Source organism: Homarus americanus, unplaced genomic scaffold (genome assembly GCF_018991925.1).
Source record: "Homarus americanus isolate GMGI-L3 unplaced genomic scaffold, GMGI_Hamer_2.0 scaffold5589, whole genome shotgun sequence".
NCBI classification, from domain to species: Eukaryota; Metazoa; Arthropoda; class Malacostraca; order Decapoda; family Nephropidae; genus Homarus; species Homarus americanus.
Window position 1 is genome coordinate 3,064,318 of NW_024736650.1, and position 19,028 is coordinate 3,083,345.

Sequence of the window (19,028 nt, forward strand, 5' to 3'; positions counted from 1 at the left end):
TCAACCTTAAGTTTATGTTTGTGTGTAGGATGAATAACAGTACAACATATGGCTACACAGCAACATGTTTATTGGGTAACATTTTGACAATAAAGTAACATAGGAAAGTACAGTATCAAAAACTTAATATGACAAATAAAAATACATACAACTTTGAGTACATTAAGTGGTAAGCCCATCATATTGTGGCCCCCCCCAAAAAAAATGAAGTGTGAGGACGAGTGATGGGGTGCTCTTGTATCATGTTAATACAGTAAAAATTAAAGCTGTTCATTGTATGGATGTATGGTGCATATACACGGAAGTAAAAATTTATTTTACACAGAATTATAGCAAGGCTAAGAAACATGAAATAAGGACATTGCTGAGGAGCGGTGCATGAGAAATGATCAATGTACAGTACTGTGGTTGTGGAGATACATCATACTGTACACATGTAAGACCTCCCCTAAAGTTATCATTCTTTTTTTTCTTCTGCAGGACATGTTTACGTTTGAGTCCCCACTAAGTGGGTCATTAGTGTTGAGGAAGCCTCTGGACTTCGAGAGTCTTCCTATATTCAATGTTACCATCATTGCACAGGTAAATGTATTGAAGACACTACAAAATAAAAGGCTGGAGTTTATCTTATTGATCAGAAAATTTAGCTTTGTAAGTCTTGAAATTTTAAAAAGTGTGAGATGTAACATAATAATTTACTTTGTCACTCTTTGTAATTTACTTATTTGAAGTATTGTACTGGTACTGTACTTATGATACAGTTTAAATTGTTTCTGACTTTTAGCAGTGTTTCATTATAACTGGAGTAATATTATGTACCACATTTTCTTTAAACAACCGTCAAACAATTATCTATTCATACCCTGCAGTTTCTTTTAACTGAGAACTCAATATAATTATTTGTCTTGTATTGACTGGTGGATGTTTGGCTACAGGACCAAGCGGCTGTACCTCAGAGCAGCAGTACAATTCTTACAGTACAAGTGCAAGATGCTGATGACCAGAACCCTGCCTTTATTAGGGATCACTACATGGCTGTTCTCCCAGACAACTCAGTCAAGGTAAGTGTGGTTCACTTCCCAGTCAGGTGAAGACCAAGACCTACATCACTGGTCAGCACCCAAGTGAAATACAACATTATATTATAATATGCACAGTCGTCAACAAAAGTGCTGTCACCTCTTCTGCTGCTTCACGAACCCCAAGATTCAGACTCATGAACCCGAAGCAGTAGACACTGATGCATTATCCTGTTCATATATGCTTTGGATTCATGAGTCTGAATCTCGGTGTTTGTGGAACAGCAGAAGAGTTTACAGAACTTTTGTTCACGAATGTACAGTTTCATAAAGTTGCTTATCATATTTCTAATGTTTTGGGAACAGAATATTAACATTTGTATAGTATCTAAATAACTGTGTATGTATTTCATTAAACCAACTGATCATAGTGAACCATTTAGAGTGAATGTTGTGTTCTGGTGCAGGGAACCATAGTGGAGTTACAGCCAGAGACAGTGAAAGCTGTGGACAGGGATAAAGGCATCATGGCTTCTGTGTTTTACTCCTTCAGGAAAGGTTAGTACAATACTATACTGCACCAACACATTGCAGTAATATGTCTCACAGATTTTTCTACATGGCCACCTTGGTCTTAGCTTCATGTATTCCATATATATAAACTCATACCTTCTTGAATTTTTTTTTTACCGAAGAAGTAACAGTAAACTTGATCATTACTCCATTTATGACGTCACTTCCCCAAACAGAGGAGGAGGAGGCACTTTGGTTCACCATCGACCCTAAGAGTGGTGTGGTGAGCCTGGCTGAGGACCTCCCTGATGACCAGCTTAACCAGCCCACCACACTAGTTGTTAGGGTGAGTGTCTGGCTGTTATGAACTATATAAAACAATCATATTTGGTTTTGTTTTATTACTTTTGGTGTTTTCATTATATTTTCACTGATTATTTATGCATAAGGTGATCATTCCACTACTTGTATGTTCTATCTTAAATATTAACATAATCATTGTAATAACTGCCTGACTGGATGGTTCTGTATGTTAGTTTATATATTTTTTTTTGCCACCTCATATGAAAATATCTTCTACAGATGTTTGTTATTCTCTACATGAAATATGTTTATTTTAAGTCAGATTTGCAATGTAACTTAATTGTTAACTTCCTTCCTTCCTTTAACTGCTTTTCATGCTAGATATAATATATTCGTCGTATACAGACACTCCTGTATGAAAAGTGAATTCATGTATGTGTTATATAAAATGTCATTAATTTATTAGTTACCCTACCAAACATCACAGGTTTTCTTTGGGTACTTTGGTTTCCTCTTGTACTAACACTGGAAGGTGAAGGTTATACATATACAGTACTGTACTGTACATAAAGATCGACCTTCTGAATGGCTATTAAGGTAGAAATGCTGTATACCGGGTACTTTTTTCTTTTCTTTTTTCATTCGAATATGCTCTTTTAAAAGTTGTGATATCTCTCATTTTAACAGGCAACCCAAGTAGACAACCCAGATAGGTACGCCCTGACAACAGTCACGCTGTCCAGACGAGGCTACTATTCAACGCAGCTTCAGTTTATTCAGCGGGACTATGTGGCCACCGTGCTGGAAAACTTACCGAGGCACTCTCTCATTGCCCCTACGATGATCAATAAAAACATTGATAAGGTATACTGTGTAACAAATGTTTTCAAGTACTGTTCTGTTCTGTTCTTGTGTGTCATGTTGATCTTTGCTGTGGCTAACATCAGAAATATCAAGTAAATTTATTCAGTAAGACACAATCTGTTCCACATTTTATTGTTCCTTGTTGCCCGTCAGAATATTAAGTTCAGCCTGGAGAGGGACGGGGATGGAGTGTTCCGCATCTCACCTTCAGGACAAATCCTCCTTGACTATGACCTGGACTTTGAGACCAAGCAAGAGTACAACCTCAAGGTCTATGTAAATGATGGAGAATTTGTGAGTACTGTATTGTATTTGTTTATAAGATGAGCTAACATTGGTGGAGCTTCTTTCAGTTTTCATTTTAAGTTATTTATGCACTGAATATAATACTTATCAATTTACACCAGTTTGAAATTAAAATCCAAGCTACAAATGTATACAGGTACTGATGTGTCTGCCAAGCTTTATCTGTCTTACCAGTAATGATTTGAGGTATGAAATAGGCAAATCACAATCCTCTGTAATGTTTTAATTTTTGAGTTTAGTTGTTAATGAATAATCAGCAGAACTACGTTAGAAGTGACTAATGCCCAAAATCTTCTTTATTCCCAGAATGACACTGCCACACTGAAGGTACAGGTACTGAATATAAATGATTGGGATCCACGCTTTCGCTTCCCTCAGTATGAATTCTTTGTCACGTCGACCACCCTAAGGCCAGGAGATGCAGTAGGCAATGTAGAAGTGGCAGATGGAGACCGAGGAGACCAGATAACTCTCACAGTCTTGGGACAAGATGCGAAGTAGGATTTTTTTTTCTGTTCTTACTGGAAATTAGATTACTCAGTGAATGTTAGTGTCTGGATTAATTAGTAAATAGTTCAGAACAGAGTAATACCAGATGCTGGCCTTAGATTCCCTACAGACAATTATGCTGGAAGAGTTTTGGTGAAAGGAATTAGTCTTCGTCATAAGGACTTCAGTATCTGTGCGGCATTATTACTGTACAGTACACTGTACCTCCCTCGCCCCAGAACACTTGAAACATTTGTGTTGCTAAAGGAGTGTGGGTGTGCATGTGTGTGTATGTGTAGAAGTATCTCTACAAAACAGCACTTTGTAAGGCTTTACACTCCATACTGATGTTCAAAGTGGTGAAAAATTATCCATTTTGATCAGAAGAAATTAATATCCGTAGCAGTCAAATTTGAAGTGCTTATACTGCACGAATATAGCCGGAGACTGTTCCTAAACTCAGGGTACGTAGTGGGTAGATCATCAGAACCCCGACAGTACTTAGACTAATAGAAAATCCATAAGAGTGTTGAAGAAAAACACTTTACTCTGGCTAAGTGATCCATCAGTGGTTGTATAAGAAGAGGCAGCTTGAAGTTTCTCCAGCTTTTTTACTGATGTCTAGTATCTAAAAGGATTTGAATCGGTTACAAGGCAACTTTATCCTAAATTTTGAGAATAGGAGGAAGGCTTTAGCTTAAAAGTTGGACAGTATTTCTCTTTGGCTTATAAAGAAAGATGCAAGTTCAGTAAACAGACCAATGTCTTAAGGTGTGAGGATTAAAAGACAAAACACTAGTACAGTAGTTCACAGACAACCATCATACATATTACTCATCACTAGGGATGGTCTCTCTCTGTTAGAGGAGTGATTGGTACATGGTCTTCAATGACAAGAGAGAAAGAAAGTTGAGTAATTTTATTAGGAACTCTTTTTAAGACATGGTAAATAGCCTTAGCTTCCTCCAATTAGAAGATAGAACTTCACTGCCATTACCCATTAATATGAACTACTCATGACTATATATCTCCATTTGTTACAATGATGTAACTGTGTTTTAAAGGCTCGGCTATATCTATAATCTTCCTTGGTGATAATCTTATCAAGTTATTTTAGCTTCCAGCTGCAAGGTTATTATGTGTGTTGAATACCGTTAACTTCATGTTACCAGCGAGCTTTTCATTGTTATGTTTTCTATTTCAGGATGTTTGCTATCAGCAGTGATGGAGAGTTGAGGATTCGAGACTTAACATCACTAAATTCTACAGTAGCTCACATTGTGGTACTGGCCCGAGACTCTGGGATCCCACCAAGAACGGTAAACTTTATTCCTTTATGTAATGGTAAATGGTTTAATGGACGCACAATACTTATAAATATTGGATACATTTTGTGTTATAATAAGTTCTTCACATTATACCTTGGGCTAATTACTTTTATGGTCATTACTATCCAGCTAAAACATTTATTAGATAAGCCTGTTGTATAAGACAAAACCTCCCAGCACATTTAAGAATAATAGCAGTGCTCCCTTATGTACTGGATGAGCCAGTTTTATTGTGTAACCAAGTCTTTCTTCTCAACCTTAGACTGTATCTCACTGTTCTGTTCCAGGCATCGGCACCCATTAGTGTCACCTTCCCAGAGGGTTTGGTTCGGTCGTCACCACTTGGTGCCACCTCCAGCTTCTTGCTTATGGTCATTTTTGGAGCTCTACTTGGAATTTTTGTGCTGATCATCATCTGCCTTGCTATCTACATACACAAAAAGTAAGGCTCACATGCAAATACTTTGTGTACATAATATACTGTAATTTTCTTTTACCTGCTGCTTTTGCAGAGGAGATTCTAGAAAAGAATGGTATTTGTGTTTATCTTACTCTGATGAAGAGCACTGGATTTTAGTCAAACTAAGTACACAGATACTTTATATCACAATAAGATCTTGCATAAGTTTGATAATTGTAACTTTCAGGGATTTTTGTCCCTTGACCTGTGATGTAGGGCAACTTGGAAGTTTTTACATTGGTCATAAAAACAAAGGTCATTTTACGCACTTTCATGAGTTCACCACAATTACCCGATGGCTTGACAGTTTCCTAACTCTAATGTCATTTCTTACAACCTCTCCCCATGTCATTCTTAACCTACCCCTGGCTCTCCTCCCATCCAGATTTAGATTCATGCACTTCTTGACCCATTTGAGTCTCAACCATTCTCTCTACACACCCAAACCATCTATTCTTGCCTCTACACAGAACTTTGCTAATACAGTACTATATTCTCAGTACCCAGTTACCCTCTTGGCTCTGAACAACTCATGTCTTTCAATGTCATATTGCACATCCAAGACAGACCCCTGATGAATCTCTACTTTCACCTCAGATTCTTCACTTTCCTCACCATTTACTTTTATCCTCTTCACCACTGATCGGCCTGTTAGCCACTTGGGCGATTGGTCACGTCTCTGATTACTTTTCCTCTTCTTTTATCCTCTTCACCAAAAGATCGGCTCGCTAAGCCGCCTGGGCGATCGGTCACGTCTCTGTCACGTCTCTGTCACGCACTGTTGGCAAGTACTGGGCATGCACCGGCTCCTGAATGTACATGAACCCGCTCCAGAGATTTTTAAGCACCTCATATAGTACCTTAGCCACTCGAACAAGACACTCCTTAACCGAGTTTGCTTATTGTCCACTTTACACTTTATGTGGTACCCTGTCAAATGCTTTCTCCAAGTCCACAAATATTAAGTAAAATATTTTCTCCTTTCCTAGATATTTCTCTTGTAGTTGCTTGGCCATACATATTGCCTCTGTAGTCCCCCCACCTAGCATAAATCCAAACTGCATTTTGTTTATGCCCACTCTCTACTTTATCAATATCTCATTCACTCTTTCTATAATTATCATAACCATATCTAGCTGTTTCAAGCCTCTGTAGTTCCTGCATTCAAGTACATAACCTTTACCCTTAGAAGTATTCATGATTGCATTCATCCTCCAGTCGTCTGAAACTGTACATTCCATCATGATTGCATTAGTCAATTTGGTCACCATTGATACCTGCATCATCTGAGGCTTCTAACATTTCTGCAACTGTCCCAAAGCTTCCAGCCCTCTTCCCATTATTCATTTTATCAATTGCTTTCTTCATCCATTCTCTTTCAGTCCTTGGTCATGGTTCCTGTGCTGGTTCTACTGCCCCTTGGCTGCCCGTCCTATTTGTGCTCATCATACAGTAATTGATCATCGTATTTTTTCCAGGCATCCTTAATGTCGTCGTCATCAACATCTACATTACCACAGTCGTTTATCACACATTGCTCACCAACAACATCCTTGTTCCTACCCACTATTTTCCTTGCTATTCTGAAAACCTCTCCTCTTACATCTGCACTGTTGTATTTACCGGTAACTCCTCTGCAAATACAAAGGAGACATACACTGTACAGTATTATATAACTGATAACTATGACTGAGGTTTGGTGATGTGTTAGCACGTGATTGTGATGTACAGATTAAATACTGTAACTGTATATAAATTCCACGTGAAAAAAAAAAAGATTGTAGCTTTTGGTCAGTGAATATTTGTATTTTCTGTATTACTCTTTGTTATTATCAGTTTTATTATTCAGACAAGACACAAATATCAGACCTTGTAAAGCAGTAAGTTTTTGTTGACACTTGACAATGGCTTTAGAACAAGACATTATTCAGAGACACCCAGCAAACACCTATTTGTGTTGAATATTGGTTCACGCTGAATTGTGTCCAAGATGCACACGATCAAGATAACTGATAACAAAGACGTACTCCTGTTACAGCAAAAAATACCCTGATGATCCCTCTGCTGCCCTACCTACCAAAATGAGGAATGTAGGCTCCATGTAAGTGCAGTTTTGCACCTTCTGCATCTGTAAAGCACCACCTGGGGCCCTGTTCCTCATTTTTGCCATTTGCACATTGACATAGACTACCATGACCTATAATAGAACATAAGGGGGAAGTACTGTAGTACGTTACACTTCTTTATTGCAAGCTCTTCATATAGACCAATGTGTTTTTTAACATCAATAGGACATAGTATAGTTAAGTGTTTTATGGAGATAGGCATGATGTTGTTGTGTGGTGCTGGATAGTATACAGAGGCCTCACTGTGGAAGGGGAACTTTGCAGTAAATCACATCTGTTACAGCTATCAGAATGAAAGAATGAATGTTAGTGAATGCCAGAGAATCTATACCTGTATTGTGAAGTGGAAAAAAGTTAATAAGAATAAGAAACAGTTTAGTTTACTTCCTTACACAGACCCCTGACTGATACATTCACTCAACAGAACCAAAGGAAATAGCAGTACATGTGATGTACTTTGTCTACCCCACCTCATAACTGATGACTGTAAGACTGAGGGAGAAACAATACATATGTTGTACTTTATTTCTTCCTCCTTGTAGTTCAGATCAATTTATTCATATTTCTAAAGTAAATTTTTTAATGTACTTTACCTTCCAATATAACCAGGCTTACTTCCATAGATTTAATCAAGGAGATTTGGTTCCATGAATAGATATCAAACTACACTATTTTAGATTTTTTTTCCTTTACAACAATTTGGTTCAGTGTCTTATTAATAATTTATTTTTATGTTTGTCAATACAGTTTGTCTTATTTAAAGTTGTTTTTATTATGCTAAAAGAACACACACACAGACTGCTATAGTTCATAACATGTGGGTCTGTCAAACATGCTGATGTAGCTTCTTGTTATTTTCAATCATTGCTCATATACTTACAGTCCTTCATTTAATACTGATTAATTTATGAAGATCGTGACATTAAGTTTTCAATAAAACAATGCTATTTTTTCTCATCAGAAGTTTGGAGTTTCTTATTGTACTCAATAAAACCAGAATAAACATTCATGGTATGTCTGTTAGCATTATTAGGAGTCACAGTTTTCAATAGTATTGTTTTACGACTAAGTCTTTCCTGTTGTCATGACAGTAAGAAGTGTCGGGATGATAATGATGCTGCGCTGCCCACCAAGATGAGTCAGATTGTAACCAACAACATCCCCCACACCAAGCTGGACCCTCTCTCTCCACTCAATCATCAGGTAAACTTGATGTCACTCTTTTCTTGAGTTATCTTTGCTTTTGTGCAGATGTATGCAATCATATAGTTTTTTACTGCACATATAGCTCTTCCCAAACATTTTATATATACATAATATATTTAGTGAAGATAGTTGATTATTAGCTGATCTAAGTAAAATGGCTTTTTATGAAGGATTTATTTATTCACTGCCATTTTGTCTGATGCTAGAAAAAGTTTCTTGAGGATTTCCTCTAAATGATAAGTAAATTATTAGGATCATAAGAGTTTGGTGTGTGTGATGCAGGAACTGCTCAGTCACTAAACCAAAGATTCATTCAGAGAATTTTTAGGATATTTGTAGTTAACACGCCAATAAATGCTAGGTGTTGCTGTCTGCACATGAGTGATATAAGATTATTGTACATCTTTATGGTTACCACAGCGTCCCCTCAAAAGACAGTCATTTAATTTAGTCCTAATTTCTTTGTAATTCATGTAAGCTCTGCCATCATATGTAAAACATATCCAGTGCTGCAGGTTATGCTATGGTTGGTACAGTCACCCACAAAAGTTCAGTCACCTCTCCTGTTGTTCCATAAACCCCGAGATTCAGAATCATGAATCCAAAGCATTATGGACAGAATAATGGATCAGGTTCACGAGTCTGAATCTCAGGGTTCGTGGAACAACAGGAGTGGCGACAGGACTTTTGCAGGTGACTGTATGTGATTCATGGCTTCATTATCTATCTCAGTGTTGTAGACATGACCTAACATAAACAAACTTTCTCAGATGCAGGGTAATGGACGACAGATGGCCCCATTGGGCAGCCCCATCTCACCCAATGGCCTTGTGGGGATTGAGATGCCATCCTCTGAGAACAACAATACCCACACTACAAATAACAATTATAACAATGGCAGTGTCCAAGCCAGCACCAGTGAGTACCCCTTCCTTCACATAAATACTCCCCTTCCTTCACATAAATGTAACATCACGTCATAGTGCGCTTGTTATTTCTTTCCCTCCATCGCTTCGTCATTTAATACATAACTCGCTGTTGTACCCGCTGACACATCCATTGCCAGATACCAGAAATGTCTTCCTTCCTCCTCCAGTCTATTTAAACTAATAGTCAATATGGCACTATCTCCCCTTACTACTCATTTTCATTATTTTACTGTTATTCACATTCACAGTCAGTTTTTTGTCACCATACTGTACACTCTTCTAAAATTATTCACTAACAGACTGATCAATACCATATATTTGTAACTTTTCTGAAGAGTCACCCACTTGAGATGTATCATACAGAAACAGGAGCTGACTCACCTCTTATTTTCATCCTATATTTTTATTTGTTAAACTTGTACACCTTCCCATGTTTCTTGTTTCACTGTTCTTCAAATCCCATTCATGAAAGTATTGACCAAGTACAGTGATGCAGTATTACAAACCACCCTTGCTTTAGTCCAGCTTTTACTCTGAACCATTTATCTGGGGTGTAACCATAGTAAGGCAAGTCTTGAATGTTTGGCACTTTTGATTGTTCACTCATTTTGGTTGCTTAGTTTGGTTAAAGTTTGAAAGTACAGCATTTATAGTTTATATTAAGATACGTAGTAATAAAAGGTGAATGCTGTTGAGATGTTTTGCATATTGTTTTAACACAAAATAATTACAGTATTTTTCCCAGTTTCAGTTCGCTCAGGTGCTCTTGGAGGTTCTGCACAGGGCAGTCGACGATACCTCAAAAATCCCCTAGCAAATGGATCATTCCCTGTTACCTCCACCACCAACCCTCCAACTCCTCCAGCACCACCACCACCTAGTGGGAACTTAGGAGTTCATGGTGATGGACTTTCCCTTAATGGCACTGTTAGATCCTCCACTACAGCATCAACAGTGTCTTTGAGTGGCACTCCTGAGCCCCCTGGACATAATATCAGGTGAGCCAGTGGTATAAGTTGAGGGATTTATTATATACTGACAGGGAGAAGATAAAGGAGGAGGAGGAGCAGGTAATGGGGGATTGGGGGTTAAGAGGTCTGGAGTTAAAGGTAGCACAAGAGCCCAAGATTTCTCTCCTGGGCTGTGAGTACAACCACTTATTAAGTATTGTTTTCTGCATCATGGTCGGGGGTCTCCAGTTCTTTGTGTCTTGTAGGGTGTTTGGTTGAAGGTTAGGTTAGGTTAATGTTTGATTAAGGTTTAGGTTAGGTTAGTGTTTGTTTAAAGTCTCGGTTAGGTTAGTGTTTGTTTAAAGTTGAAAGTGTCATTAAATAAAAAGAGTACTGGATTATAGAGCTGGAAACACATGGTCCAAGGAGTGAGAAAACACTTGACAGTGGTGGGGCTGAACAGTGAGTCACATCACCCTTTGATGTGAAGAGAAAAATTATGGTATTAAAAATTAACAATGCATATAGAACCCATACGTGAGGGAAGTTAAGGTGTACGTACTGTAGTTGTGTAAGCTTACCTAATGATTGGACTGTTGCCTTGAGTTTATTTACCAGATGTAACACTCATACAGTCAGTTTCTAGACCTCTTGAACTACCTTGTGTACACATTTTATTGCATCTATACTTGTAACTACAAGATTACTGTATGTCATTTTATGGATATTAATATGAAAAAAATATATATACAGTATATATTTCTGCAGATCCCTGGTAGGAAATGGCCTACCTAGAAGTGCACTGAGTCATGGTGCAAGAGCTGGGAGTGGGCGCAGTATTGGTGCCACATCCAGGGGGTAAGTTAAATGTTTACGTATATTTATGTGCTATAGAGTGTGTGTGTACCAGAAATATTAGATATTCAGTAAACAAATTCCAAGCCAGAGAAGTCATGGACATTTATGGTCATTGACAGTCCGTAGAAATTTGCAAGGTTCAGTGACTAACACACTGAACCAGCAGAACCTCATTAATTTAGATGATCTTGGGGACATGGGTCTCAAAAAAGTAAATATTGTGAAAAATCAAAGTGTCCTTTAGCTACAAAATATATATACCTAGTAGACTTCACTTTTTTGGGATAATTTGGTCTGCAATCTGGTATGTAAATGTGAATTTCTGGTTATAAATTGAATTACTGTTTATAATAGTACACCCTTGGCAACAGGTAAGTTATTTTAACATTGCTTTTTACTTTTATCCTCTTCACCACTGATCGGCTCGTTAGCCGCTTGGGCGATTGGTCACATTTCTGTTACACACTCTTGGCAAGTACTGGGCATGCATCTGCTCCTGAATGTACTGAACCTGCTCCAGTGTTGGTCACGTCTGGTCTTGAAAGAGCTCACACTCGGTGCCGTCACAACACTTTCTGGTAGATTGTTCCAAGAGTTCACAACTCTCACTCCGAAAAAGTTTGCCCTCACAGTTTTCTAGACCTGCGGCTTCTTCAATCTTGAGCTGTGACCCCTTGTGGGGCGAGCGTCCGCCAGCTCCAAGTAAGGACACTCGACTGAGTAGTGCCCCTTGAGATGCTAATACACCTCAATTAGGTCACCCCTTGCCCGTCTGTAGTATAAGCTCGGCAAGTTCAGGCGCTCCAATCTCTCAAGGGAGTTGACGTGCCAAAGTGCAGGCATCAGTCTGGTGTGCATTACCAACAGTTGTGACTACCAGTGTTGTGGTACTATTACCTTAAAAATGATTATCATTCAGGGAAATTATTGAATTTATCATGAAAACTTATATTGATGATGATGATTATGGTAATGCAGTAATACCATGTTTAGTTAAATAATCTCTTGTATGTACTTCACCCAGTCTCTTGCTGGTACATAGAGGTCATTTTGTCATCAACATTCAGGTGTAAAATCCACTTTTGAATCACTTTCGTATATCAGTATAGTTTGACCTAGCCTGGGTTACCGAAACACAAGGGTTCTGTAAGCATCTTGCAGGGGTTCCACAGAATTAATTATTAATAATAATAAAACAAATAAAAGCTCATCAGTTTATAGTTCATAAATGAATTTTAACTCGTGTTTGGCTTTAACCAAAAAATAGTACTTGATTATTTTTTTCACATAGATATAATTTAGTTTTCATTTTGCCAGAGATTGGGAAAGACTGCTGTAGATGATTGTGGTTCCTGATAATATTACATGTTGCTAACAGGGTTCCTTGGCCAAGAAAAGATTGGCAACCATTGGTATAGATAATGAAACCCCATTTTGCAATTTTATTCATCATTTCACCACTTATCTGCTTACTAGCCTTTCGGACAGTTGATCTGTTCTTTGTTACTTTTTACCATATTCAAGATCGTGAAGTGTAGGAGATCCCTATAGGCTGGTATTCAAGATACCTAGTGAAAGCACACGTTGTGGTCAGTGCCTATGGATATTCATTGGATAACTGGAATGTTCATGAGAAGGGGAAAGGTGTCCTAAGAGCAAGCCCCATGAAAAAATCCATTCAAATTTTATAAATGTACTAGCATATGCCTAAAATGGTTTGGTTTGATTACTTTATTGTTAATGGTATTTATATAAAGTGTGACTTTCTGTATTTTTTTTCCGTTCAATGATTAATCAATATGATCAGATTGCATGAACAAAAAATCCTATGATTTGATCTCTGAAAACCATTTTCTTCATTCAACAAAAATGTACACAGTATTTCAGGTTTAATTTTATGATAATTAATAAATCTTTTATCTGTCAGGTCATCACCAGGAGGGTCAGCAAGGGCTGTGGGTGGCCTCCCAGTCAAGAATAGAGTGAGTCCTGCCCCAACACCACCTGCACCAGCCAACACACCATATCCTGACACGTCATCCTCCCCAGGATCGCCTCATTCTGGCTCTTCTGGTCCCCTATCCACTAGGGTTGCCTGGCCACATGGGTCAATTCCTAAGAGAGTAAAAAAATTATCTTGGGAAGATGAACTCAGTAATAAAGTAAGGATTATTTTTCTTTGAGGGCTACAGCCGCTGCACATAATAGTTGAACATTTTCAGAAGAGTGGATTATGCTGATAATCCAACTTTCCCTTATTTCAGTCTTGATAGGTGATTGAGGCCTAGTAATGTTGTTCTTGACTAGTATTGTAGTTCAAATAAAATTACAATACTGTTCATATTAGATATAAATTCTAGAATTATGTTTTCAAAATTGTCAGTTATGTATTACCAATTCTTTGAAATTCTTGTTTTGTGATGGCATTTAGCTCATTAGCAAGGTGTGATTTACATATTTTTTTATTTTAATTTTTAAACCAGTTTGATCTCAAGTAATTGTATAATATTTCTTCCAGACGGAGTTGGACCCAGAAGTGAGCGTAACACCTATGCCTCAGTCATTGGCTACAGATACACCTAATCTCACTGTGTATTTCTGAGCATGATGGATGATGTGTTTGTCATCCTTCATCAGAATCCAGTATGATGCTTTCCCTCTGTCCCGTCCTGTAGGATTCTTTCCCCTAAGTCCACTGTTGCCTATTGTTACTTCTTAAGTTTTATTACCACTCACATCACATCACATCACATCACATGTATGCCAACAAACCATGAACTAAAAATCTTGGGGCATAACAAATTCATGGAATAAATCTAAATACAAAACTGGTCTGGTACTATGGACATCAGTACATAGTGAGAAATTCGAAGAAAGATTTATCATTATAATCTTAAGCTTCAACATATGATGAGAAGTAACAGAAAAGTGTTAAATGAAATGATCAGATCATAAAATTTTACTTGCAATTATTAACTGCTGCTGCTGTGGGTGTTTGGTAGAGGTTATTATGATCAGGGACAGGATAGGGGAAATATCTTCAACCCACCACAGGCTCTAACCCCTGAAGTACCTGGAGGAGATAAAACATTTTATCCAACTTCTGTGATCACCGGTTAAGAATCTTTAATATAAGTGTTAATATTGTGCATCATAGATGTATATTGGAAGTTACTACAGTACAGCACCTCCAAGTTACAGTGCATCTTCACTGGTATCAGATATCAGCCTTCTAATATACTAGAATATTAAGGTGTAATGATTCCTACAGGTTTTATATTTAAGAATGGATCTCAGAAATATGTGAACACAACAATTGGTTGTGGATGTAATAGTTCCTGGTGCATTTCAAGTCTTTCTGAAAATCAGAAAGTACTTCAGTTGTTATACCAGTGTATTAACTAATTAGTTAACTTTGGCTTTTTAAAATCTTTTGTATCATTTACTGTAAATGACTTTGTATTATTGATGGGAATTAATTATCTTGTGTCATGAAGATCTTTGGTTGATGAATAATGTTGTATTGTAACACATGTAGTGGTTCAGGTGACAACTAATGGTTGTTCACATTTATGATTCTCATGAATGTTTTGTAATGTCTTCAAGTGAGGTGGAATAATCCAATATTGTGTTGCTAAGAACATGTTATTGTACACATAAGACATGAAACCTTTAAAATTAATGTTTATAACTGTATTAGAGTTGTTAAATATTTTGTGAAATTACTTGTTTAATTCACTGAAATTTTTATGTATATTATTTTTTTTTTTATAATTCATAAACCATTATTTTGATATTTTCTCCACTTGCTGGAGTTTTTTGAGTAACTTCAGTATTTTAATTAGTCAGCTTCAGTACAGTACAGTCTCTGTATGTTGTATATGAAGGTACAGACCCATCATCTAATGCATCTCTTACATGACTTCTCATTTCCTCACAGGCTACATTTAAGGTCCCAATTATCAAACAACAATTTATTCACACTAATCATGGGTGATTGTTCGTGGTAAAGTCAAGTGAGGTATCTGTCAACCTAGAAGTTTGGGACTAAGAGGCTTCCATAAAGTGGACACTATCATGATCTTGTGTCCAAGGAAAGCATGAAATCTTTAATTTAACTGTAGCTGTTCAAGTCTGTTCTTTGTTACTTTGTTATGAATTTTATTGTTCAGTGTTAGTACAGGAGGAAATTAGACTACCCAGAGGAAACTTATGATATTTGGTAGTGAGGGTCAACCTGGATAACACCCTTCCACATGTGCCTGGGCCAGAACTTGAACCCATGACACAATAGTGAGAGATAGGCATGTACCACTGCACTACCAACACCATAGCTAGTTAGGTAATTTTATTAGTTTCTGTAAATACTGTACCTGTACAGTACACCAACTTCTTTCATTATTCTCTAACACTCAGTGATACAAAGACTATAAAGAAGTTTTCATTGTCTCATCATTCTCCTCCAGTCACCATATAACTTTTTCTCAAACTAATATGAAAACAACTAGAGTTGTCACTCACTCAACCACACACACACAGTCACTGAGCAAGGTGCCTGGTTGTCCAGTTTCTTCTCATTTTCTCTCTTGTAATATTTGGAATATCAAGAAAAAATTATTCTGTATTCTAAGTAGATTTTTGGTTGACAGATAATTTACTATAATGGATGGTATATTTTGGTTGATATTTTATATCCTGTATCGGTGAGAGATTTTCCATTGTCTGATTGTCAACAATGTTGTGTTCTTAAAAAGGTTATCGAGGAAAATAGTGTCATAATCCCTGAATCAGACTGTGAAATGTTTTAATTTCAAGGATGATTAGAAGAAAATGGTTATGTGCCATGGTGTAACATGTCACCATTCAAAATCCCTAACAAAAGTATAAACATCTCAGAGGGCACTACTCAGTCCATACCTGGAGCTGGCGGAGTGAGAATACCGTAATGGACTCTTGGAACAATCTGCCAGAGAGTGTTGTGACTGCACCAAGTGTGAGCTCATTCAAGACCAGACTTGACCAACAGTGGAATAGGTTCCGATACATTTAGGAGCCTGTACATGCCCAGAACTTGCCAATACTATGTAACAGAGACATGACCGACCGCCCAAGTGGCTAACGAGCTGATCAGTGATGAAGAGGATAAAAGTAAAGTAAAAAGTAAAAGATTCCAGATGCCGTGATCAAGGAAGATATTGTATTTACTTCACTTGAATAACCATATCAATTTAAGTAGCTGATCACAAGCTATAAACACTTCCATTGTTGAAGGGACTTTAGTTGCTTCTTATTGGATAGTATCAGCTCTGATCATGGTGCTGGAGAGGAGTTGTAGATGATGTAGCCAAAAACTTGTTTGGGATTACACAACATCAACACATCAAGTCAATTGTTCACTCCCAGGTAAACTACTACCTTAAAAGTGTCAATCCTTTATGTTATTTCTAACTTTTGAGGCATGGAGTTAAATAAGTTGCTGCACTAAGTAAACCAGAGTCAGTTATATTTTTCACTAGCACTCAATATTCTGTGTTCTTTCATGTACTACAATACAGGCTTACTTTTTTGCCTTTCTTTATTGATGTACTGTACTGTCTGTCTGTTGGTACATTATCATAAATTACCAAACAAAAAGTGTGCCACTTACTGAGAATGTACTGTACTGTATTAGGAGTGAAGAGAACATATTTGCAGACTCACTTTGTAAGATTCCACATATATATCTCATTATTATTTTTTTTTGTGTTAGAGTGGTTGTCTGAGCAACATTCAGGACTGTATATACAGTACAGATAAGCATTTTGATGTGATAATATTATAACTTGAGACCATTAATCAAGGTTCTCTGTAAATATTAATATATATGTATATTTTTATAGGACAATAAGGCTAACATCCCTTTGTTGCTCTGCTATAAGCTATGTTCCAACCAAATTTAGATTTGATTCTTTCCAGGTTCTTGTGTCAGTATTTTGTTATATCAAATATTCCCACACCTGCCACCAGTCACTATGTGTCTGGTTGTCTGTTGTAAAATGTTCATTTTATTAGAATTTAAATCACGTTGGACATTATTTTATAAGAACTTTCTTCAACTGTTACCCTATTTTTTGGTATCCAGATTTAGGTATCTATTGACGGAGGAGTTAATTTTACTTTATTGTATAATACTGTACCCCAAAATTGAACCTGGACTGAAAATGGAATACATACCAAGGGGCTACCTATCTGCTGCTCTTTGATCCTTAACAATGGTAGTTTTCAGAGATGAATTGTCAATAGTTCCTCATCCATTACACTAGATTCCAGATGGGTCAGCCAACCTCTTAGTCATTTTTCCCTACGTAGACCTCCTGTGTGCTTAAGTCTTACAGGGTTGGCGTGAACAGTGTGGTGGGATGTAGTGTCAATGGGTACACGATAGGAGTGCTGCTTAAAGAAGAGTCTTGGACCTTTTGAGGAGGTAGGAACTATGCTTTCTTTCTTTTTCTTTTTTCTTGCAAAGTTTAATAATGGCCGATTCTGTTGTATACATAATGGAGGTGAGGTCCTTTGTAAATTTTGTCTGTTTATACATACAGCACAGTGTATCACTGTTAAGTAACTTTGCACCTTACAAATTACTACTATTAAATTTGATGATGACGATATACATCAAGATATTTGTCGCCAAAAAACACTATTTAACTGAAATATATTAGAAGATCTGAATGTAGGTTTAAACAATATGTATTTTGATACAACATTCCCTCAAGTCTTTTTCAAAATTTTATGTGATACTTTTGTAACATTTTGCCTAGAGCTGAGGACCAGTTGTTATCATAATATTTACCTCTTCTGACTGGACAGTTTATAAAGCCAAAACTTTTAGTTAAAAAGAATTAAGTTTGAAATAAATATACATAATCATACAAGCTGCACATGTAATACATATCATTTGAATATTATAGCATGATACACATATCATATTTCAGTATACTTTTAATCATGTATCATAGAAAAAGTATACTTATTCTCATGTTTTATAACTGTAGTGTGTAAGAAAATTCCATACAGAATGCTCATATATCTGCACATTCACCAAATATTGGACAAACTTATTTTCCAAGCATTGCTTTCATCCAGAGAATGTTTCACATAACAGGTGCTTCCTTAATGAGACCAAAACAATAGTAGCATAACACTGTAGGAGTAAGGTAGAGTTTTGTATATATGATGAGTAGACTGCATATACTTGGCTTAGTGCGATCTATTTTTGTACATAATGTATTTGTTTGATATGTGTCAGTGATGAAGTATTCTTCCATTGTATTTATTAACAGTACTACCACTGAAACCAACATGAATTGTACTGATATATTAGCAATAAAATACTGTATACCATTATAAAATAACTTTTCCTTTAGTATTCTCAAAGATAATTACACGGGCTGCAAAGAAATGTCAGATTTCTTTTTAAGTTTTCAAAATTGAAAAAGAAATGTTTTGAGGGTTATGAATGTTTTACTAAAATTTCATGTCCCTGAAATTAATGTTTTCCAGGAACAATTCCCAGAAAATTTTATTTTGAGAAAATGATTTTTTTGGGGGGGGGGGTTAAAAAATTCTTATCCTTAAAATGGTTATTTTCCGAGAGTATTTCCTGAAGAACGGTATGTTCAGTGATGTGAATTTTAT

General features: G+C 36.8%; 1 protein-coding gene across 2 annotated transcripts in view; it reads left to right on the forward strand.

Moving 5' to 3' along the window:
- LOC121872296 (protocadherin-7-like) overlaps nt 1–18,742 on the forward strand; it is a 51,921-nt gene extending 33,179 nt beyond the window's left edge. Inside the window, exons 7-21 of one of the 2 annotated variants that reach the window (XM_042374990.1) lie at nt 481–582; nt 936–1,061; nt 1,463–1,577; nt 1,769–1,878; nt 2,523–2,699; nt 2,853–2,993; nt 3,312–3,502; nt 4,699–4,813; nt 5,110–5,264; nt 8,500–8,611; nt 9,385–9,532; nt 10,289–10,541; nt 11,262–11,351; nt 13,279–13,513; nt 13,870–18,742. In XM_042374990.1, the coding sequence (XP_042230924.1) occupies nt 481–582; nt 936–1,061; nt 1,463–1,577; nt 1,769–1,878; nt 2,523–2,699; nt 2,853–2,993; nt 3,312–3,502; nt 4,699–4,813; nt 5,110–5,264; nt 8,500–8,611; nt 9,385–9,532; nt 10,289–10,541; nt 11,262–11,351; nt 13,279–13,513; nt 13,870–13,953 (2,154 nt within the window). In that variant the 3' untranslated portion in view covers nt 13,954–18,742. The remainder of the gene's footprint in view (nt 1–480; nt 583–935; nt 1,062–1,462; nt 1,578–1,768; nt 1,879–2,522; nt 2,700–2,852; nt 2,994–3,311; nt 3,503–4,698; nt 4,814–5,109; nt 5,265–8,499; nt 8,612–9,384; nt 9,533–10,288; nt 10,542–11,261; nt 11,352–13,278; nt 13,514–13,869) is intronic. The other variant, XM_042374991.1, reaches the window with a different exon arrangement.
- The last annotated feature ends 286 nt before the right edge of the window (nt 18,743–19,028 follow it).